The following is a 19,041-nucleotide window of genomic DNA, read 5'->3' as shown; positions in this document are numbered from 1 at the left end:
GGCCACAAACGAAACAAATTACTATGGTTGACACAACAAACACGGATGATCCTTGGCAATCCTTTTCCAGTATGTGTTTGGCGCTGTGACCAGATACTTACCTTCCTTTTCTCTTGGTCGTATACACAAAATGAACAATCAACACGGGAATAAGACACAATCTAGGATTCTCCAAATAATGAAATGGAGTGGTTATAGCTGAAAATGAAAGAGAAGGAAGAAAGTAGGGAAACAGAGGTTTGAACACAAGACAGCCCACTCCTTGAGCGGGTCACATCCGCTGATGGAAATGCTATAGATGGCAGGAAATGACTTCTTATTGCCCATTGTGAGCGGAGATATTACATAGTGTTTGCTTCAGGAGAGATTTCTGCTACGCAGTAAATGTTTGGTAAAGAGGGTGAGAGCATCGAGTGTGCTGCGCTCAACTATGCCCGGGAGATTACCAGTTGGTGAAGAGAATGTGTAAAACATAAAGAATAAAACATACTGATACACCTGCTTCACACAATTAGAATTACAATACTATCACAAGAAAACATTGTTTTATAAAAATACATTCTGATTTCTAATGCAAATAATTATAATGACACTTAAAACTACGTTTCAACATGCCCAATTCTATACAATACTTGCCTGTTTGTCGAACAGTTAAAAAAATACATGCATGCACAATGTAATATGAATGGTGCATACCTCAATTCTAGCCTTGTAAAATTCAATATCATGCATCCTTTCTTTGTATCGAATGACTTCACTCTCTAGCTTGTCAACTCGGATTGCCTTTTCTCGTAATGCATCTAATTCATCGCGGTACACTCTAGCAGAGCGCGCGTCGGAAAGCAGATTCAAATTCTAAAAAAGAAAAGATGGTCATTTTGCAATAGAAACACGCAATAGCAAAACCAATACGTCACGGTATTTTATAAGAGAAAATGCTTCTTTATTGATTGACGAACTTGAGCGTGTATTGTATGTCTGTGTGAGTGGTTTGATCGGAGAATGACTCTAGTCTAATGGGTGGGTAAGTAAATGACTGCATGCATAACTAATGTGCGAGTGAATGTCCGAACGGGGGCTTGATTGGTTCAGTTCATGGATGCATAAGTGATGGATACACGAGTGGGCATTAATGGCTCAATGGATATTTGTGTACGTGGACAGGTGTAGGCAGGTTACACGATCTTACAGTTGGGCAGTCAGATCGCAGCAGTGTTAGGTATAAAAGCCCTCAAAATTAACAATGTTACACCCGTGCACCACTGTACATAGATTGGCACCATTGTGTCAAGAAAGCCGACAAGATACACAGAATTACTCCCCTCATGGCAGTGCAAGTCTTACACTAAAGGTGGGTACCACTGTGTGAAGAATGCCTACAACATAGGAGGAATTGCTGCCATTGTGCAAATGTCCTTGTTTCATGTCTCAGTAATCTCTATTGCATGCTTAGATTTGCACTACCACTGATTCCTTTTGAATGTATGTTTACATTTGCATTCAGAAAACGTCAGAGCTGGCACAGATTTGCAACCTGACTTGGGGGTTTTAGGCAGCAAGACCACATTTGTCTCAAAAACAGTTGTCAACACTGCATGTTTAGTTTTCCACCAGTGCTCGTTAATTAATAATAAATACCCAGAATTATACTACCACTCTTCAACAATCAGTGATTGCTGTATTTACCTCACCACTCAGCAATTTTTAATACATATACAGATTTGCGCACTCAATCAATAATCCTTACTGGATGTTAAGATTTGCCCTACTATTCAGCAATTATTGCTGCATATACACATTTGTTCTATCACTCAGTAATCCTTGGTGCGTGTTCATAATTGCCCCAGTCTGTAATCTTTAGAGTATGCCCAGCTATTAATCCTAAATGCATGTTTGAATTTGTAACATCAGTGTGTAATCCCTTCTCCTAATTCTTGATGCACAAACCACCTTTAATTCGGCAGTAAACCACAGCTGGTGACTAGGTCAGGCTCTGGAATGCAACAAATGTGCACGCTGCTTTGTTGGGAAGGAGCCCTTCAATCACTTCAGAGGAATGAGTCCTAAACATGCACTGCTGCCACAAAGAGCACACGGTAGCCAGGAACAGATCTAAGTGGCACCACACATACTGAGATTTAGGTAGCTGTCATGGCAAGGGGTAAAGTCTAATCCAATGGCTGATTCTTAATGTGGTGGCCATCCTGGAACAACAATACGCCCAGCCATCACCTTCATTGTTCAGATTTCCTCAAGAATTTAGAGCACAGTAATATAATAAGCAAATCAAAATGTCTCAAGGTTGCCAGAAGCTGTGCCTCCTGGAGCTCGCCACTGCAATCAATTGCCAGAAAACTCGTCAGCAGCAGTGATTTGCACAGTAATACAGCTGTGTGAGCCTCACAAATGGAGTCACAGGTGCTTCTACGGTCACTCGGACTTACACATCAATTTTATGTAGGGGGAAAGTGAAGGGCCATGGCAGTGTATATGGAGTCAGACCTGAGTGTTCAACCCTCCATTTGCAGGCTCGGACAATGAAGAAGAAATGCACCATGTCATGACAGAAAGTTCATACTCCTCGGTGGCTGACGTGGATTGTTCCAAAATGTGAATGAAACATGCAACAAGGGATGCATGAGTCCTACACCACACCAATGGGCAAGAAAAGCATACTAAGACTGGAATCGGTCAATGTACGCCATGTAACAATAACAGAAAATCAATCCTCTTTGTGTTTTATCCACTACAGTAATTCTCAGGAAATCATCCCTCTAAGTTTGACCTACTCTTAATGAACCCTAACCAAAATAAATGGTTGAATTAAAATGATGTTGATGTAAAATGATTTTTTTCATTGTAGTAACCTTTGATTTAACATAAGGACTATCATAACTATGTGACTCATAGATAAGAGCATATATACACCCAACCACCTGTAGGTTGCAACCCTACTCCCTTACCCCCACAATCCTCAGCAAAAGGTCGTGCACAAATAGAGTTGGGTGCCATCCCCTGCCTTTTTTATTTTTACAAATATATAAAATATAGCAGGCAAACCTATTGGCTTTATCAGGAAGTAAGCACATCAACATACATAAAGCATGCCTATTGACTTTGACAAAAGTTCACCAATATTATAAATATACACACTGGAATGTTTAAGAACAGATACTGTCTCAAAATATTTTAAATAAAGCATTTCCTTGAACAACTATAAACATGTCTGAGTTTTCTTTAAACATTTTTCAGGCCACAAATGCAGGCTTAGCACGAACCACAGGGGATCCCTGCACTCCAGCTGAAGAGCACATAACTCCAGCTTAGACTGCTTTAAAAACAACGGTAAGCTCTCCTGGGGTCATGGATTCAATGACCCAGGAGAGTTAGCATAACTGTCTTTGAATGTTGCTGCTGCCCTCCTTGCAGCCCTCCACAACATTAAAAAAAATACTTAGTCTTACCCCTGCCCCTTTTGGCACCAATTCGACCACCAAGTCACTAGTCATTTTGATGCACTTGGATCCTTTTCCTCTGGAGAATGTTGTCTATAATTTCCGATTATACTTTTGACTGTCTTGGGCATCATCTTGATGATGATCTGGTAAGTTCAGTCAATTGACAGATTGTTCAGACCTACCATGACGATGATCATTTGGAACAGGCGAGCTGTACTGAAACTGCTAAGATTTGACATACACATTTCACATGTAATTCACTTCTCATTGATCACCAAGCATGATCTTCTTCACAGTACTGTAATTTTTTGCTTTTTTAAGTATTTTGTATATTGTGTTATATTATGTGTGTGCGTGTGTGTATATATATATATATTTATATATATATACTTATATATATATATATATAAAGTGTCACTTACCCAGTGTACATCTGTTCGAGGCATGTACTGCTGCAGATTCATAAGCTATGCATTGCTTCCACCATCTAGTGTTGGGCTTGGAGTGTTACAAGTTGTTTTTCTCCGAAGAAGTCTTTTCGGATTCACGGGATCGAGTGACTCCTCCTCTCGGTCATACTGCGCATGGGCATTGACTCCACTGTTAGATTGTTTTCCCGCAAAAGGGTGTAGGAAGGAGTGATAGAGTGTAAGAATATAAATGGTCTATAAAAAATAGTAAGTAAAAATAGATGCCCATGCAAATGTACATGTATATACATATACAAATAAGAAAACTGCAATGACTGCAGACTTCCGGAGAAGAGGGAGGGTACGTGTGAATCTGCAGCACTACATGCCATGAACAGATGTACACTGGGTAAGTGACATTTTCCGTTCAATGGCATGTGTAGCTGCAGATACACATGCTATGTACAGACTACAAAGCAGTTGTTCTCCCCATAAATTGCGGTGGCTAGCCCGTAGGAGTTGGAGTTGTTTGAAATAATGTTTTCAAAACAGCTTGACCAACATTGGCCTGTTGGTTTGAAAATACATCTACACAGTAATGCTTAATAAATGTATGTGGTGTAGACCATGTGGCAGCTTTGCATATATCTGCCATTGGTATGTTTCCTAAAAATGCCATAGATGCACCTTTTTTCCTAGTGGAATGTGCTTTAGGTGTGACTAAAAGTTGTCTTTTTGCCTTAATATAACATGTTTGAATACATTTAACAACCCACCTAGCTAACCCTTGTTTAGAGATAGGATTACCTTTATGTGGTTGTTGAAAGGCAACGAAAAGTTGATTAGTTTTCCTAAATTCTTTTGTTCTATCCACATAATACATTAGAGCTCTTTTAAGGTCCAGAGTGTGAAGGGCTCTTTCTGAGGTTGAATCTGGCTGTGGGAAGAAGACTGGCAATTCCACAGTTTGGTTTATGTGAAAAGGGGAAACAACCTTTGGCAGAAAGTTTGGATTAGTTCTAATTATGACTTTATGTTTGTGTACTTGGAAAAAAGGTTCCTCAAGAGTGAATGCTTGTATTTCACTAACTCTTCTTAATGAAGTAATCGCTACTAGGATAGCAACTTTCCAGGTTAAAATTTGAATCTCACAGGAATGCATGTGTTCAAAAGGTGGGTCTATTAGTCTTGTGAGGACAATATTCAGATTCCAAGCAGGAACTGGTGGTGTTCTAGGTGTAATAATACATTTTAGTCCTTCCATGAAGGCTTTCATATCTGGGACTCTAAAGAGTGAGGTATGTTGCATAGTCTGCAAATATGCTGATATTGCAGTAAAATGAATTGTAATAGATGAGAAAGCTAAATTTGACATCTGTAAATGAAGTAGGTAGCATACAATATCTCGTATTGATGCTGTAAGTGGGTTAGTATTTTTAGATTGACAGTAATAAACAAATCGTTTCCATTTGTTAGCATAGCATTGCCTAGTTCCATGACTTCAGAAGCCAAATCACTAAGTTGAGAGCACTGGGATTTGGATATCTGATTTGTCCTTTGTTTTGTGTTAACAAATCCGGTCTGCCTGGAAGTTTATAGTGAGGTACTACTGACAGGTCTAGGAGTACTGTGTACCAATGTTGTTGTGCCCACATTGGGGCTATGAGTATCATTGTGAGAGAGGTCTGACACAGTTTGTTGACCAGAAATGGAAGTAGTGGGAGGAGGGTAGGCAAATATCCCTGACCAGTTGATCCATAGCGCATTGCCCTTGGACAGAGGGTGTGGGTGTCTGGATGCGGAGTTTTGGCTTTTTGCGTTTTCGCTTGTTGCAAATAGGTCTATTTCTGGTGCCCCCACTTTTGAAAGTACTGATGAAGTACCTGAGAGTGAATTTCCCATTTGTGTATCTGTTGGTGTGTTCTGCTTAGGAGATCCGCTAGTCGATTGTGTATTTCTGGGATGTATTCTGCTAGTAGATAAATGTGATTGTGAATTGCCCATTTCCATATTGTTTGGGCTAGAAGGGACAGTTGAGATGAATGTGTCCCGCCTTGTTTCTTTAGCTAATACATGGTTGTCATATTGTCTGTTTTTATCAAGACAATCTTGTGTTTGAGAAGTGGTTGAAACACTTTTAGGGCAAGGAACACAGCTAATAATTCTAAACGGTTTATGTGATAATTTAGCTGTTGTGAATCCCATTCCCCTTGAATGGTAAGGTTGTTGAGATGAGCTCCCCAACCTATCACTGATGCAACTGTTGTTATTGTGGTCTGAGGCACAGGGTCTTGAAATGACCGCTCCTTCTTTAAATTGTTGAGATTCCACCATTAAAGGGACCTGTGCGTTTGGCGGTCTAAAAACACTAGATATTGCAATTGACCCTGTGCTTGAGACCATTGCTATGAGAGGCACTGTTGTAGTGTTCTCATGTTTAGTCTTGCATGCTGTACTATTGCTATGCAGGATGCCATAATTCCCAATAGTTTCATGATAAATCTTACAGCGTATTGTTGATTTGGCTGCATTTGAGGTATGAGACTTTGGATAGGCTAAGGCTTTTTGTGTATTGAGAATAGCACCTAGGTAAGGTTGCACCTGTGCTGGCTGAAGATGGGATTTTTGGTAGTTGAGAGTGAACCCTAGTGTATGTAGGGTCTCTATTGTGTATTGAGTGTGTTGTTGACATTGTATAAAATTACTTGATTTTATTAGCCAATCGTCTAGATAAGGAAAGACATGTTGTCTTCTTAGGTAAGCTGCTATTACTGCTAGGCATTTTGTGAATACTCTTGGAGCTGTTGTTATGCCGAATGGCAGAACTTTGAATTGGTAATGTTTTCCTGCTATTACAAACCTTAGGTATTTTCTGTGAGCTGGATGGATGGGTATATGGAAATACACATCTTTGAGGTCTAATGCAGTCATGTAATCTTGTTTCTATAGTAGTGGAATGACGTCCTGCAGTTACCATGTGAAAGTGTTCTGACAGGATATATAGATTTAGTGGTCTGAGATCTAGAATGGGTCTGAGAGTGCCATCCTTTTTGGGATAGTGAGTTTACCCCTGTTCCTTGCTGAGATTCTGGGACCAATTCTATTGCCTCTTTTAGCAGTAGCGATTGTACTTCTTCTTGTAATAGAACATTGTGTTCTGGGGACAACCTGTGATAACGTGGAGTAATGTTTGGAAGGGTAGAAATCAATTCTAGGTAATAACCATTGCGGATCATTGAAAGTACCCATTGGTCAGTGGTGATATTTTCCCATCGGGAGTGGAATTGCTGCAGTCTGCCCCCCACAAGAGATGTGTGGGGTTGTGGCATGCTTAATAAGTCACTGTTTTGATGGGGTAGTGACTTGTTTTGAGGCCTGGAATTTGCCTCTGGCTCGAAAGTGTTGGCCTCTATAAGAGCCTCTAAATGTCCCTCTCTGGTACTGCTGTTGTTGCCCTTGTTTAGACTGGGAGGTAGAAGCCTCTGTGGATTGAGGCTTAAATCCTCCTCTAAACTGCTGCCTACGAAAGGAGCCTCTGTAAGGTGTTGTATATAAGGCTCCCATTGCTTTAGCAGTGTCTGAGTCCTTCCTGAGTTTTTCTATTTTGGTGTCAACCTTAGGCCCAAACGAACGAGTTACTTACCTTCGGTAACGACTTTTCTGGTGGATACATTAGCTACCTGTGGATTCCTCACCTCATGAATACTCCCATGGCGCCAGCATTCGACGGAAATCTTCTTACTAGTCTCTGCACGTCGACGAGGACGTCACTGTCTCGCACGCGACGCCGTCTGACGTCATACAGGCAATAAGAGGTCCTCGACGACGTGCGGACGTCAGTACCAATCATTTTTTACGTGCATGAGAACAACCAGGCAATGCAATGAAAGAACAAAGCAACATCCATTATATTGTAAAAATACACCACATTGTATGAATAACTGTAAATCTTTTTATGTACATATATATATATATATAAAACTCTCTCTTTTAAAATATATACACACACCAAGTATATACATAAAGATATATACACATATACCTATATATATATAAATATATTATATATATACATTTATTGCACCCTCAAAGACCAAGAGGAGCGCACTCAAGGATTACTTGGCAAGACCATAAAGGCAACGGGGAGGCGGGTGGGACCGTGAGGAATCCACAGGTAGCTAATGTATCCACCAGAAAAGTCGTTACCGAAGGTAAGTAACTCGTTCTTCTGATGGATACAACTACCTGTGGATTCCTCACCTCATGAATAGAGTCCCAAAGCAGTACCACGCCCGGCGGTGGGTGCCTAAATGGTCAAACCAAGAAATCCTGCAGCACTGACCGTGCAAAATGGCCGTCCCTTCTAACCTCAGAATCTAAACAGTAATGTTTTGCAAAAGTGTGAAGGGACGACCAAGTTGCGGCCTTGCAGATGTCGACCACAGGAACACCTCTGGCTAAGGCCGAAGTGGCCGACTTAGCTCTGGTGGAATGAGCTCTAATGCCCTCAGGAGGATCCTTCTTTGCCAAAGAGTAACATATTTTAATGCAAAGAACAACCCACCTGGATAGTGTTCTCTTGTGGACTGCCTTTCCTCTCCTCTTGCCCACGTATCCAATAAACAGCTGATCCTCCAGCCTGAAATCCTTTGTTCTATCGATAAAGAAGCTCAACGCTCTCTTTGGGTCCAGACGGTGCAGTCTTTCTTCCTCTTTGGAAGGATGAGGCGGAGGATAGAACGTGGACAAAGTAATTGCCTGAGCCAAATGGAAGGGTGAAACAACCTTCGGGAGGAAAGCAGCCTTGGTCCTCAACACCACCTTATCCCCATAAAAAGTTGTATAAGGGGGTTTTACTGATAAGGCCTGCAACTCACTCACTCTCCTTGCTGATGTTATAGCTATCAGGAAGACTGTTTTTAAAACCAAATACCTCAAGGGGCAAGAATGCATAGGTTCAAAAGGGGACCCCATAAGGAAAGTCAGGACTAAGGACAAATCCCATTGCGGCATAACGAATGGCTTTGGAGGATATTGATTTAGAAGACCTTTCAAGAATCTGATAACAATAGGGGATTTAAATAAAGATGGTTGGTCTGGAAGACATATGAAGGCTGACAAGGCCGATAAATAACCTTTAATGGTAGCCACTGCACAACCTTTCTGCGCCAGAGATAGAGCAAAAGACAAAACGTCCGATAGATGAGCATGTAAAGGATCAATCTGCCTCTCTCCACACCACGCAACAAATTTAGACCACCTATTAGCGTAGATAGATTTAGTGGAGTGTCGCCTGGCCGCTAATATAACATCCACTACCTCAGGCGGGAGAGAGAAGGAACTCAGGTTGCCCCGTTCAATCTCCAGGCATGTAGGTGCAGACTCTGGAGGTTGGGGTGTAGAACCTGCCCCTGCGACTGCGAGAGGAGGTCTGCCCTGAAAGGGAGACGGAGCGGCGGGCACGTTGAGAGTTGGAGAAGGTCGGAGTACCACACCCTCCTTGGCCAATCCGGAGCTATTAAGATTACTAGAGCCCGGTCTTGGCGAATCTTCCTCAATACTCGAGGAATCAAGGGTATGGGAGGAAACGCGTAAAGCAACTGGCCGCACCAGGTCATTTGAAACGCGTCCCCCAACGCTTCCTGCATCGGATACTGAAGGCTGCAGAACAACGGACAATGCGCGTTCTCTCGAGTGGCGAACAGATCTACCCGAGGAAACCCCCACTTCTGGAAGATTAAACGGACTTGATCTGGATGGAGACGCCACTCGTGGTCTGCCGAGAAGTGGCGACTGAGACTGTCCGCACGCACGTTCAAGACTCCGGCCAGATGGTTTGCTATCAAGCAAATCCGATGGTCCTTTGCCCAGGACCATAGTCGAAGAGCTTCTCTGCAGAGAAGGTACGACCCCACTCCTCCCTGCTTGTTTATGTACCACATCGTGGTAGTATTGTCCGTTAGGACCTGTACCGACTGACCACGAAGGGAAGGGAGGAAGGCCTTGAGAGCCAGACGTACAGCCCGTAACTCTAACAGATTGATGTGAAAAATCTGTTCCTCTGGAGACCAAAGACCTTTGATCTCCAGATCCCCCAGATGAGCTCCCCACCCTAGAGTGGAAGCATCCGTTATGACTGTGGCCACTAGTGGCGACTGCTGGAACGGCTTTCCTTGTGAAAGATTGTTGCTTGCAATCCACCACTTCAAATCCACAGCAGCATCTCTGGAGATCTTGACAGTACCCTCTAGATCCCCTCTGTGTTGAGACCACTGCCTTCGGAGGCACCACTGAAGAGCCCTCATGTGCCAGCGAGCATGCGTGACCAACAGAATGCAGGAGGCAAAAAGACCGAGCAGACGAAGGACCTTGAGGACTGGAACTACCGCTCCATTTCGAAACATTGGAACCAAATCCTGAATATCTTGAATCCGCTGAGGCGGAGGAAAGGCCCGACCCAATGTCGTATCCAGTACTGCCCCTATGAACAGGAGGCGCTGAGAGGGCTCCAGGTGAGATTTGGGCTCGTTCACCGAAAAGCCCAGGTCGAACAACAACTGGGTTGTTGACTGCAGATGACGCAACACAAGCTCCGGGGACTTGGCTTTGATCAACCAATCGTCCAAGTAAGGGAATACTGCTATCCCCTTCCTTCTGAGCTCTGCCGCAACCACCGACATCACCTTCGTGAAGACTCGAGGTGCTGAAGTAAGACCAAACGGAAGGACCGCAAACTGGTAGTGTTGCGATCCCACCACAAACCGGAGATACTTCCTGTGTGACTTGAGTATCGGGATATGAAAGTAAGCATCCTGCAAGTCGACAGACACCATCCAGTCTTCCATGTTCAACGCCAAAAGCACCTGTGCTAGGGTCAGCATCTTGAACTTTTCCTGCTTGAGGAACCAATTCAAGATCCTCAGGTCCAGAATTGGTCTCAAACGACCATCCTTCTTGGGAATCAGGAAATACCTTGAGTAAACTCCTTGACCCCTTTCCTGCTCCGGGACCAACTCCACCGCGCCCTTTAAAAGGAGGACTTCCACCTCCTGTTCTAGCAACAGGAGGTGTTCTTGTGAACAATACGAAGGGCGGGGCGGGATGAGGGGCGGAAACTCCCGAAAGGGAAGGGTGTAGCCTTTTCCCACAACACTGAGAACCCAAGTGTCCGACGTAACAGTCTCCCATTTGGTGAGAAAATGCTGTAATCTTCCCCCTACAGGAGAGGAGTGAGTGGGAAATGGTGGAAGCCTAAGGCTGCTTCCCCTGCTGCACCCCGCCAGAGGATGAGGAAGAGGCAGAGTGCTGCTGAGAGGCTCCCCTGGTGCGGACCCTACCCCTCCCCCTAAAAGATCTATAGGGGTGGGAAGAGGCAGGTTGCTGATATCTTCCCCGAAAGGAAGAGGAGGAAGAGCCACGCCCAAATCCACGAAACCTCCTGAAGAGTCTGGAAGAGGCCGTGGAAGAAGGAGCTTGGAGTCCCAACGACTTAGCCGTGGCCCTGCTCTCCTTAAAACGTTCCAAGGCCGAATCAGCCTTAGCCCCAAACAGTTTGTCCCCATCAAACGGGAGATCCAACAATGTGGACTGTACATCTGCCGAAAAGCCCGAGTTACGTAGCCAGGCCTGTCTCCTTTCCACCACAGTTGTGCCCATTGCTCTGGCTACCGAGTCGGTGGTATCCAGTCCCGTCTGGATAATTTGGGTCGCAGCAGCCTGGGCATCAGAGACAAGATCCAAAAGACCCTGGGGAAGCTCTGTAAACGAAGAGGAGATGTCATCCATCAGAGCATGAATATACCTCCCCAGGATACAGGTCGCATTAGTGGCTTTTAACGCCAGACTGCAGGACGAAAAAATCTTCTTCGACTGCGCCTCTAGCTTTTTTGAGTCTCTGTCCCCAGGCACCGTCGGGAAAGAACCAGGCGCTGATTTGGACGAACAGGAGGCCTGCACAACCAAGCTCTCCGGCGTAGGGTGCCTAGATAGGAAACCAGGATCAGTTGGAGCCGTCCGATACCTCCTGGCCACGGCTCTGTGAACTGCTGGGGAAGATGCCGGCTTCTTCCACACCTCTAAAACCGGATCCAGCAGAGCGTCATTAAAAGGTAATAGAGGCTCCGCCGCGGCTGAGGCCGGATGCAACACCTCTGTCAAAAGATTTTGTTTCGCCTCCACCACCGGCAAAGGCAGGTCCAAAAAACTAGCTGCCTTCCGTACCACTGTATGAAAGGAAGCAGCTTCCTCAGTATATTCCCCCGGGGACGAAAGGTCCCACTCAGGGGAAGTGTCCAGCCCACTGGCCGACTCCAGTCCACGCAGCCCATCACCCGAGTCCTCTAGCTCTCCTTCCTCTAGGGCTCGTTGGTACTCCTGCTCCTCTAGTACCCGGAGAGCACGCCTCCTTGAATGCAGTCGTTGCTCAATCCGCGGAGTCGACAACACCTCCGCCGAAGTCGGAGATCGGCGCCGATCTTCCGAAGCCACCGACGCCGCATCCGGCGCCACAGGTAACTTCGGCGCCGACTGAAGAGCAGATGGAACGGATGGACCCACCGGAGTCACAGGCCGAAATCTCGACGTCGACGGGATGGAAATCCCTGGGGCCAATCCCTCCGAAGCCATCGGAGCGGCCACCGGCGCCGACACTGGCGCCGAGCCCACGTTCCCAAACGGGAGAAAGGGCATAAAGGGTGCCGGCCGAAGAGGCGCAGGATCACCCAAAGAAAAGGCCAAAGGCCCAGCCGGAGCACCCCCTGGAGCCATCTGTTGGAAGATGGCATACATCGCATTCAAGAATGCGGAACTATCGGCTCCAGGGGTGGGAAAAGCCGGATACTGGGGTGCCTGACTCGGAGGCGACCCCGACGCCGGCCTCGGCGTCTGCGCCGGAGAAAACACCTGAGGCTCCAATACCTCAATCACCGACGCCTGTCCAGGCGAAGTTGGAGACGTCGGAGAGAGCAACGGCGTCGAAGGATGCAGCGTCACCGTGGGGCTGACCTCCCATGTCCTCCGGCGCCGATCCGGAGACCTGGAACGAGCCTCCCTTGAATGACGCCGAGATTCTCTACGGCGCCGGGAGTCTCGATGACGCCGATGTCTTGGAGAAGACTTTTTCTTGTGATGCTTCTCCTTTGACTTGGCCATAAACAGCTTCGCCTCGCGTTCTTTAATGGCCTTCGGATTCATGTGCTGACACGAATCACAAGTCGAGACGTCGTGGTCGGAGCTCAAACACCAAAGGCAATCGGAATGAGGATCCGTCACCGACATCTTGCCTCCACACTCACGACAAGGCTTAAATCCAGACTTTCTCTGCGACATTATTTCCACAGAGAAAGAGTACGCAGCAAGATATACACTGTAACCGCAAGAGTAACAGTTGCTCCCTCGAAGATAACCGTTTCGAATGCACGGAAAAAAGGGAACTGACGTCCGCACGTCGTCGAGGACCTCTTATTGCCTGTATGACGTCAGACGGCGTCGCGTGCGAGACAGTGACGTCCTCGTCGACGTGCAGAGACTAGTAAGAAGATTTCCGTCGAATGCTGGCGCCATGGGAGTATTCATGAGGTGAGGAATCCACAGGTAGTTGTATCCATCAGAAAGGTGTTTTTTATCGAAAGGCATTTTCAATACTGCCTGCTGCATTTCTGGCTTAAATCCAGAGGAACATAGCCATGTGTGTCTGTGTATGGTGACAGCAGTATTCACGCTTCTAGCTGCTGTATCCGCAGCATCAAGGGCAGACCGTATTTGGTTATTACTTACAACAAATTGTTGAGCTCTTTTTTGGTGCTCTTTTGGCAGGTGTTGTAACAGCTCCTGCATCTCGTTCCAGTGGGCTCTATCATACCATGCTAACAAGGCTGTTTGTGAGTTTGCAATTTGCCATTGGTTAGCTGCTTGTGTAGCTACCCTTTTGCCAGCAGCATCGAATTTCCTACACTCCTTGTCAGGGGCAGGGGCATCCTCTGACGACAGACTATTGACCCCTTTTCTAGCAGCACTCACAACCAACGAGTCTGGAGGTACTTGGTGGGTGCAGGCTTATATTTTTTGTCAATGTGGGGTGTTAAAAAGTTAGCTTTAAGTGGCTCTCTGAATATCTCATCTGCATGTTTTATCATGCCAGGTAGTATTGGGAGGCACTGGTATCGTGAGTGCGTGGAGGATAAGGTATTAAAAAGGAAATCCTCTTCCAAAGGCTCACTGTGCATAAGTACCCCAATGGTACGCTGCTGCCCAAGAAATAACCTGCGTGTATGCAGTAGTGTCTTCTGGTGGGGTACGTTTGGAAGGATATAAGTCCGGGTCAGTAGAAGGTATAGGATCTGGATCATACAGATCCCAAGGATCAACCGTATCACCATGAGAATTTGTTTGTGAATTAGTAGGTGAAGGCAAAGTTGGTGGGCTAGTGGGTGATGGAAAAAAATAAAGTTGTGGTGAATGAGGGGGAGAAGTATGCATAGGTAATGGCTTGTCCTTCCGTTTGAAAATCTTTGCTGGTGGTGGAGCAGTATCTAAATGTTCCTGAAAAGCCAACTTTCTCCAAGTTTGTAGAGGAGGTTCAGTAATTATTCTGCCAGTCTCTTTATGGATGTGGATCCTTGATTGTCTCTCATCCATGATTTCCAGAATGGATTGAATCTCTGTGTCCTCAGAAACATATTCAGATGGTTTCAATGATTTAGAGGACTGTTCGTCATATGATTTAGAGCTCTGCTTAAGATGGCTCGAAAGTCCTTGTTCTTCTGAATAAGAGGCCTTTTTCGGCTCCGAAGATGACAGTTTTTTCGTGCCCAAAAATGCAGCCGGTTGTTTTGGCTCTGAGGCAGGACATCGAGGCTTCGACTCCGAAGAGTGCAAACGTCGGCTTGGGTCGGAAGTCAAGCTTTTGGTGGACTTGCTTGACTCCAGTATCGAAGAAGGTGTGGTCTTTTTCGGCGCCGAGACGTCGGTCGACAAGTATTTTCTTGCGGGTCGAACCTTGGCTCTCTGGCAGTGGTGCACCCAAGGCCTTCGAGGACTATTTAGGAGTGGACATAGGGGCAGTCGTACTCATGTGCTGTCCTGCAGTGACGAGTCTATCTTCCTCCGAGTCTTCTTCGGAGTCGGTGGCTCTGATGGAAATTGCCATCTGCACCTGTTCTTCCTGCATAGTGTCGATAAACTTGGTACTCTTCAACGCCATTTCCAGTCTCCTGGCTCTCTGGTCTTCTTGAATCGAAATGATAGACAGGCCTCACAATCCTCTTCTCGGTGATCGGGAGAGAGACACAGATTAAATAAAAGGTGTTGGTCTGTGTATGGAAATTTTGCATGGCATCGGGTTCAAAATCGAAATGAAGTCCAATCCATCAGGCTTCGACGTGGTAGGCCCGAACAGGCCCGATTTGGGCACTCGCGCCCCAAAGGGCGAAATTTGATTTTCAACGGTACTATCGGTTCGACTATGGGTGGAAACGCGATCAAAACAATACCGACGGTCAAAGAAAGTTATCTAAGGTTTCCGAATCGAAATCTCGGAGCGAGAGGAAACCCATCCGAACCCGATAGCGGAAAGAAAACAATCTAACAATGGAGTCGATGCCCACGCAGTATGACAGAGAGGAGGAGTCACTCGATCCTATGACTCCGAAAAGACTTCTTCGAAAAAAACAACTTGTAACACTCCAAGCCCAACACTAGATGGCGGAAGCAATGCATAGCATGTGTATCTGCAGCTACACATGCCATCAAATACATATATATATAGTCCTGCCAGATGAACAGGTTCACAAGATGAGGATCCATGATAGGACTCAGGTTTCCGTTGAACTTTGCTGATGAGACCTCGACAAAGAGAGAGAGCTCCAGGCGGCGTTGATGAGGCAGAGAAAACCAGGATCTGAAACCAACATTATTGTTGGTGCCTGATATACTCTGATAACTTCATGGGCAGAGTTGAAGTCATGGCTGGAGCTGATTAGTGCCACAAGGCAGGGCTAAAAAGTCACTGCAGTCAATGAAGTCCTCCAGACTCGTCAGAAGCATGGAAGAAGTATTTATAAGGTGACGAATACACAGTAGATGCATCATAATTGCACTGTAATGGCTCGAGCAAATAAATATGAAAGGAGCAGATAAGCTAATTCAGCACAACCAGCTTTTCTGCTGTGTGCTCACCTCTTGTTGAAGTCTTTTAACTTCTGCCTCCAACTGTTCGAGTTCTTGTTTGCTGTCCAAGACCTGCTCAGTTTTTTCTTCCCTAAAAAAACATACAAATAGCAAAACATTATCAACCAATACTTTCTATAACCTGCAATCTATTGCAACACCAGAAGGTTACTTACAACATTTAACTAAAATCTCGAGCACACACCCAAACATACATTTGAGAATGTAGCTCCATTTCCCAACTGCATTTTACTGCTGGTTTTGATGCAATCGAAGCTATGATGTACTCTTTCTGTAATAGGTTGTTTGTATAGCTACCAAGAATTATTTGACTGACTAGAATCACTTTTTGGTAGTCCATTAGTGACTCTCTAAGTGATTATGAGATTTCTGACACAGACCTCACATCCAGTTTGTGAAATGTATGGTTAGTTGAGTATATGATGTATCTCTTTTAGCCTGTCACATAAGCATGACTGTAATAATCCCCACCATGATTAACACATATATGTGGTGCATGTGGAACAGTAAAGCATAAACAGACAGGCACCATACACTGAGCTCCAATATTCTGAGGTAACACCTACCATTTTCGAAGGCAAATTACATCACTGTCCCTAAAAAAGTTACCCAATTGAAAGCAGACCATGACAAAAGGGCAGCCTGATTAAGTATTTAAGAAAGATGCCACACCCACTTATTGTAAATAGAGAGGATAGTGAAGTGGCTCCCACACGAATTGATCAAATGGCACTTCCGAATCACCTCCTGGTGCTTGGTTTATTTTTTGGGAAGTAAGATGAAAAACTGTAAAGTATGAGGATAATGTTCAGAGTAGAACAAATCCAAAATGGCTGTGGAAAATAAGGGCTATGATACAGGGAGCAACTTCAAAGAGGATGGATCTGTAGCTTATTTGTCTAGTGACCTCATATATTCTACACAGCGTAATAATGAAATATGGAATTTTGGGAAGCACTCTCGGAGACAAAAATAGAAAATGAATTTCCACTGTAAAACATAATTTGCAATACTAGTTCATTTCTATATATTGAACACCCAAGAGGGTTAAATAAATAAATTGTATGTCTGCAGCACACATACTTTAGCCACTTCACTACCTGTGTAGTGTCATTGTCACCGTTCAAAGAAATGAGATGGAGATTAGGCAAGACTTTCTTTTTTGGCATGAACCCCTTGTGATTATTTATAATGTGGAGAGAGGGAACTCTATCAGCTATTTTATAGAGAAACTGACTTAAAAAAGGGGTCTAACTGACAAAATAAAAAAATCTTTTGTTTGGGCGAATCGTGATTAAAATGCAGGGTTGGGCACTTCCAAGGACGGGCATGTCAGGATAAGCGTTGTAAACTGGATGCTTTTGTTATGTAGAGACAGTGGAGAAATTTAAGGACTAGGGCCCTCATTACAAGGCTGGCGGTCTTACCGCGGCGAACCCGTCAGTAAAGACCGTCACATCACAAGTTGTGGGGTGTGGCAGAAGCCCAACCTCCACAATGCCGCCTGGCCCGCCAGAGCGGTCTCACGGACGCGGCCGGTGGTGAGCACCTCCAACCCGGCAGCAGGCCTCAGCCTGCCAGCCAGATTACAGGGCTGCTGACTGCCAGGGTTTCCGTGGCGTTCACCCTGCCACGAAATCCCTGGTGGTAACGCACCCAGTGACAGGAATCTCCCATTCCTGTCACTGGCACACACATGCACACATGTCCTCACACTTCCATGCACCCACCACCTGTCCACACACTTACAACCTCCCACCACCCCACACATGTTCAAACACTCCCCCCAACTGTACACATCCATCCATACACCCACACCCGCACTCACACTGACATACACACACCCCCACTCACACATTCGCAACCCCCTCCACTAACATTCACACCTTCCTCCCCCTTTCCCCTCCCTCCTGCACCGCATTCATACACCCCCACGTTCATTCACACAAACACATGCACGGGCACACACGCACACACGCATCCAGCCCCCCACCGTCCCCACCCCATCCACAATCATTCACACCTCCACCACGCACGCATACATTCACACACTTCCCCCCTCCGCATACGCACACCTGCACACATGTACCCCCACTCACTCGCAGACTTGCACACATGCACCCACATTCGCATACATACATGCACACACATGCACCCAACACCCCCCCTTCGGACGATCACTTACCTTCTTTGTCGAGGAGGTCACACGGGAGGGGATGGGTCCTGGTGGTCTTGCACTGCCAGCACCGACACGCCAGCAAGACTCCGACAAGCCATATTATGGCTTGTAATATGGCAGACGGAGTCTTGCTGCAGTGGCGCTGCTGGCAATGCAACCGCCTCTTCAGGAGTCCTCCATTGACTCCAAATATGGCGGTCAGCAGACCATCAACACTGGTGGTCTGCTTGCTGCAGCATCTTAGAAAAAGGATGCCGAGGTCATAATGAGGGCCTTGGTGTGTGCATGTTTTTTATCAGTGTTGTTACTATTTCTGGCAGACAGCAGTGCTGAACAGATTTAAGTATAAGGGGAAACTGCTGAAGTAATCCAACCAGTGGAGGCATGAGATCTGACTAAACATTGTAGGGCACAATTTTGAGCTTTTACTTGAGCGGGAATGCACATGGTAAAACCTTTTGATTTCGCCTCATTTTCCTTTTGCTCACAGTAAGTGGAAAACGTGCGAAAAATGTCCTGGAATTAGGAACAGCATAATGGACCTGGTAATTTTTAGAATCCTGCCCCCTCACACATTATAGGTATGTTAACTCATAGTGTCTATACTAAGGTATCACCACTCCCTGTTAAAATATAATAGGCATTCTTCCTTGTCAGTCTTATTTATGTGCTTCATATTCAGTTTCTTTCCTTCCTCTTATGTTTGCCCCTGCTTTGGAGCATATCTTATTTACCATCCTTTGGACTGAATGACTTCAGTACTTGACAGGAACTTTATTCTAAAGTAAAAGACAACCATTAAAGTCCA

At 45.4% G+C, this 19,041-nt stretch overlaps 1 protein-coding gene across 2 annotated transcripts in view; it reads right to left on the bottom strand.

Moving 5' to 3' along the window:
* The window catches only part of CCDC88A (coiled-coil domain containing 88A), a 1,055,351-nt gene that overhangs the window by 612,614 nt on the left and 423,696 nt on the right, over positions 1-19,041 (bottom strand). For both annotated transcript variants that reach the window (XM_069234179.1, XM_069234180.1), the window contains exons 9-10: positions 16,043-16,124; positions 697-855 (exon numbers count right to left, since the gene is read on the bottom strand). In XM_069234179.1, coding sequence (XP_069090280.1) covers positions 697-855; positions 16,043-16,124 — 241 coding nt within the window. The remainder of the gene's footprint in view (positions 1-696; positions 856-16,042; positions 16,125-19,041) is intronic.

This window comes from Pleurodeles waltl, chromosome 5 (assembly GCF_031143425.1).
Source record: "Pleurodeles waltl isolate 20211129_DDA chromosome 5, aPleWal1.hap1.20221129, whole genome shotgun sequence".
Taxonomy (NCBI): Eukaryota; Metazoa; Chordata; class Amphibia; order Caudata; family Salamandridae; genus Pleurodeles; species Pleurodeles waltl.
The sequence above is the reverse complement of the archived record's forward strand: the minus strand, read 5'-3'. Positions and strand labels throughout refer to the sequence as shown.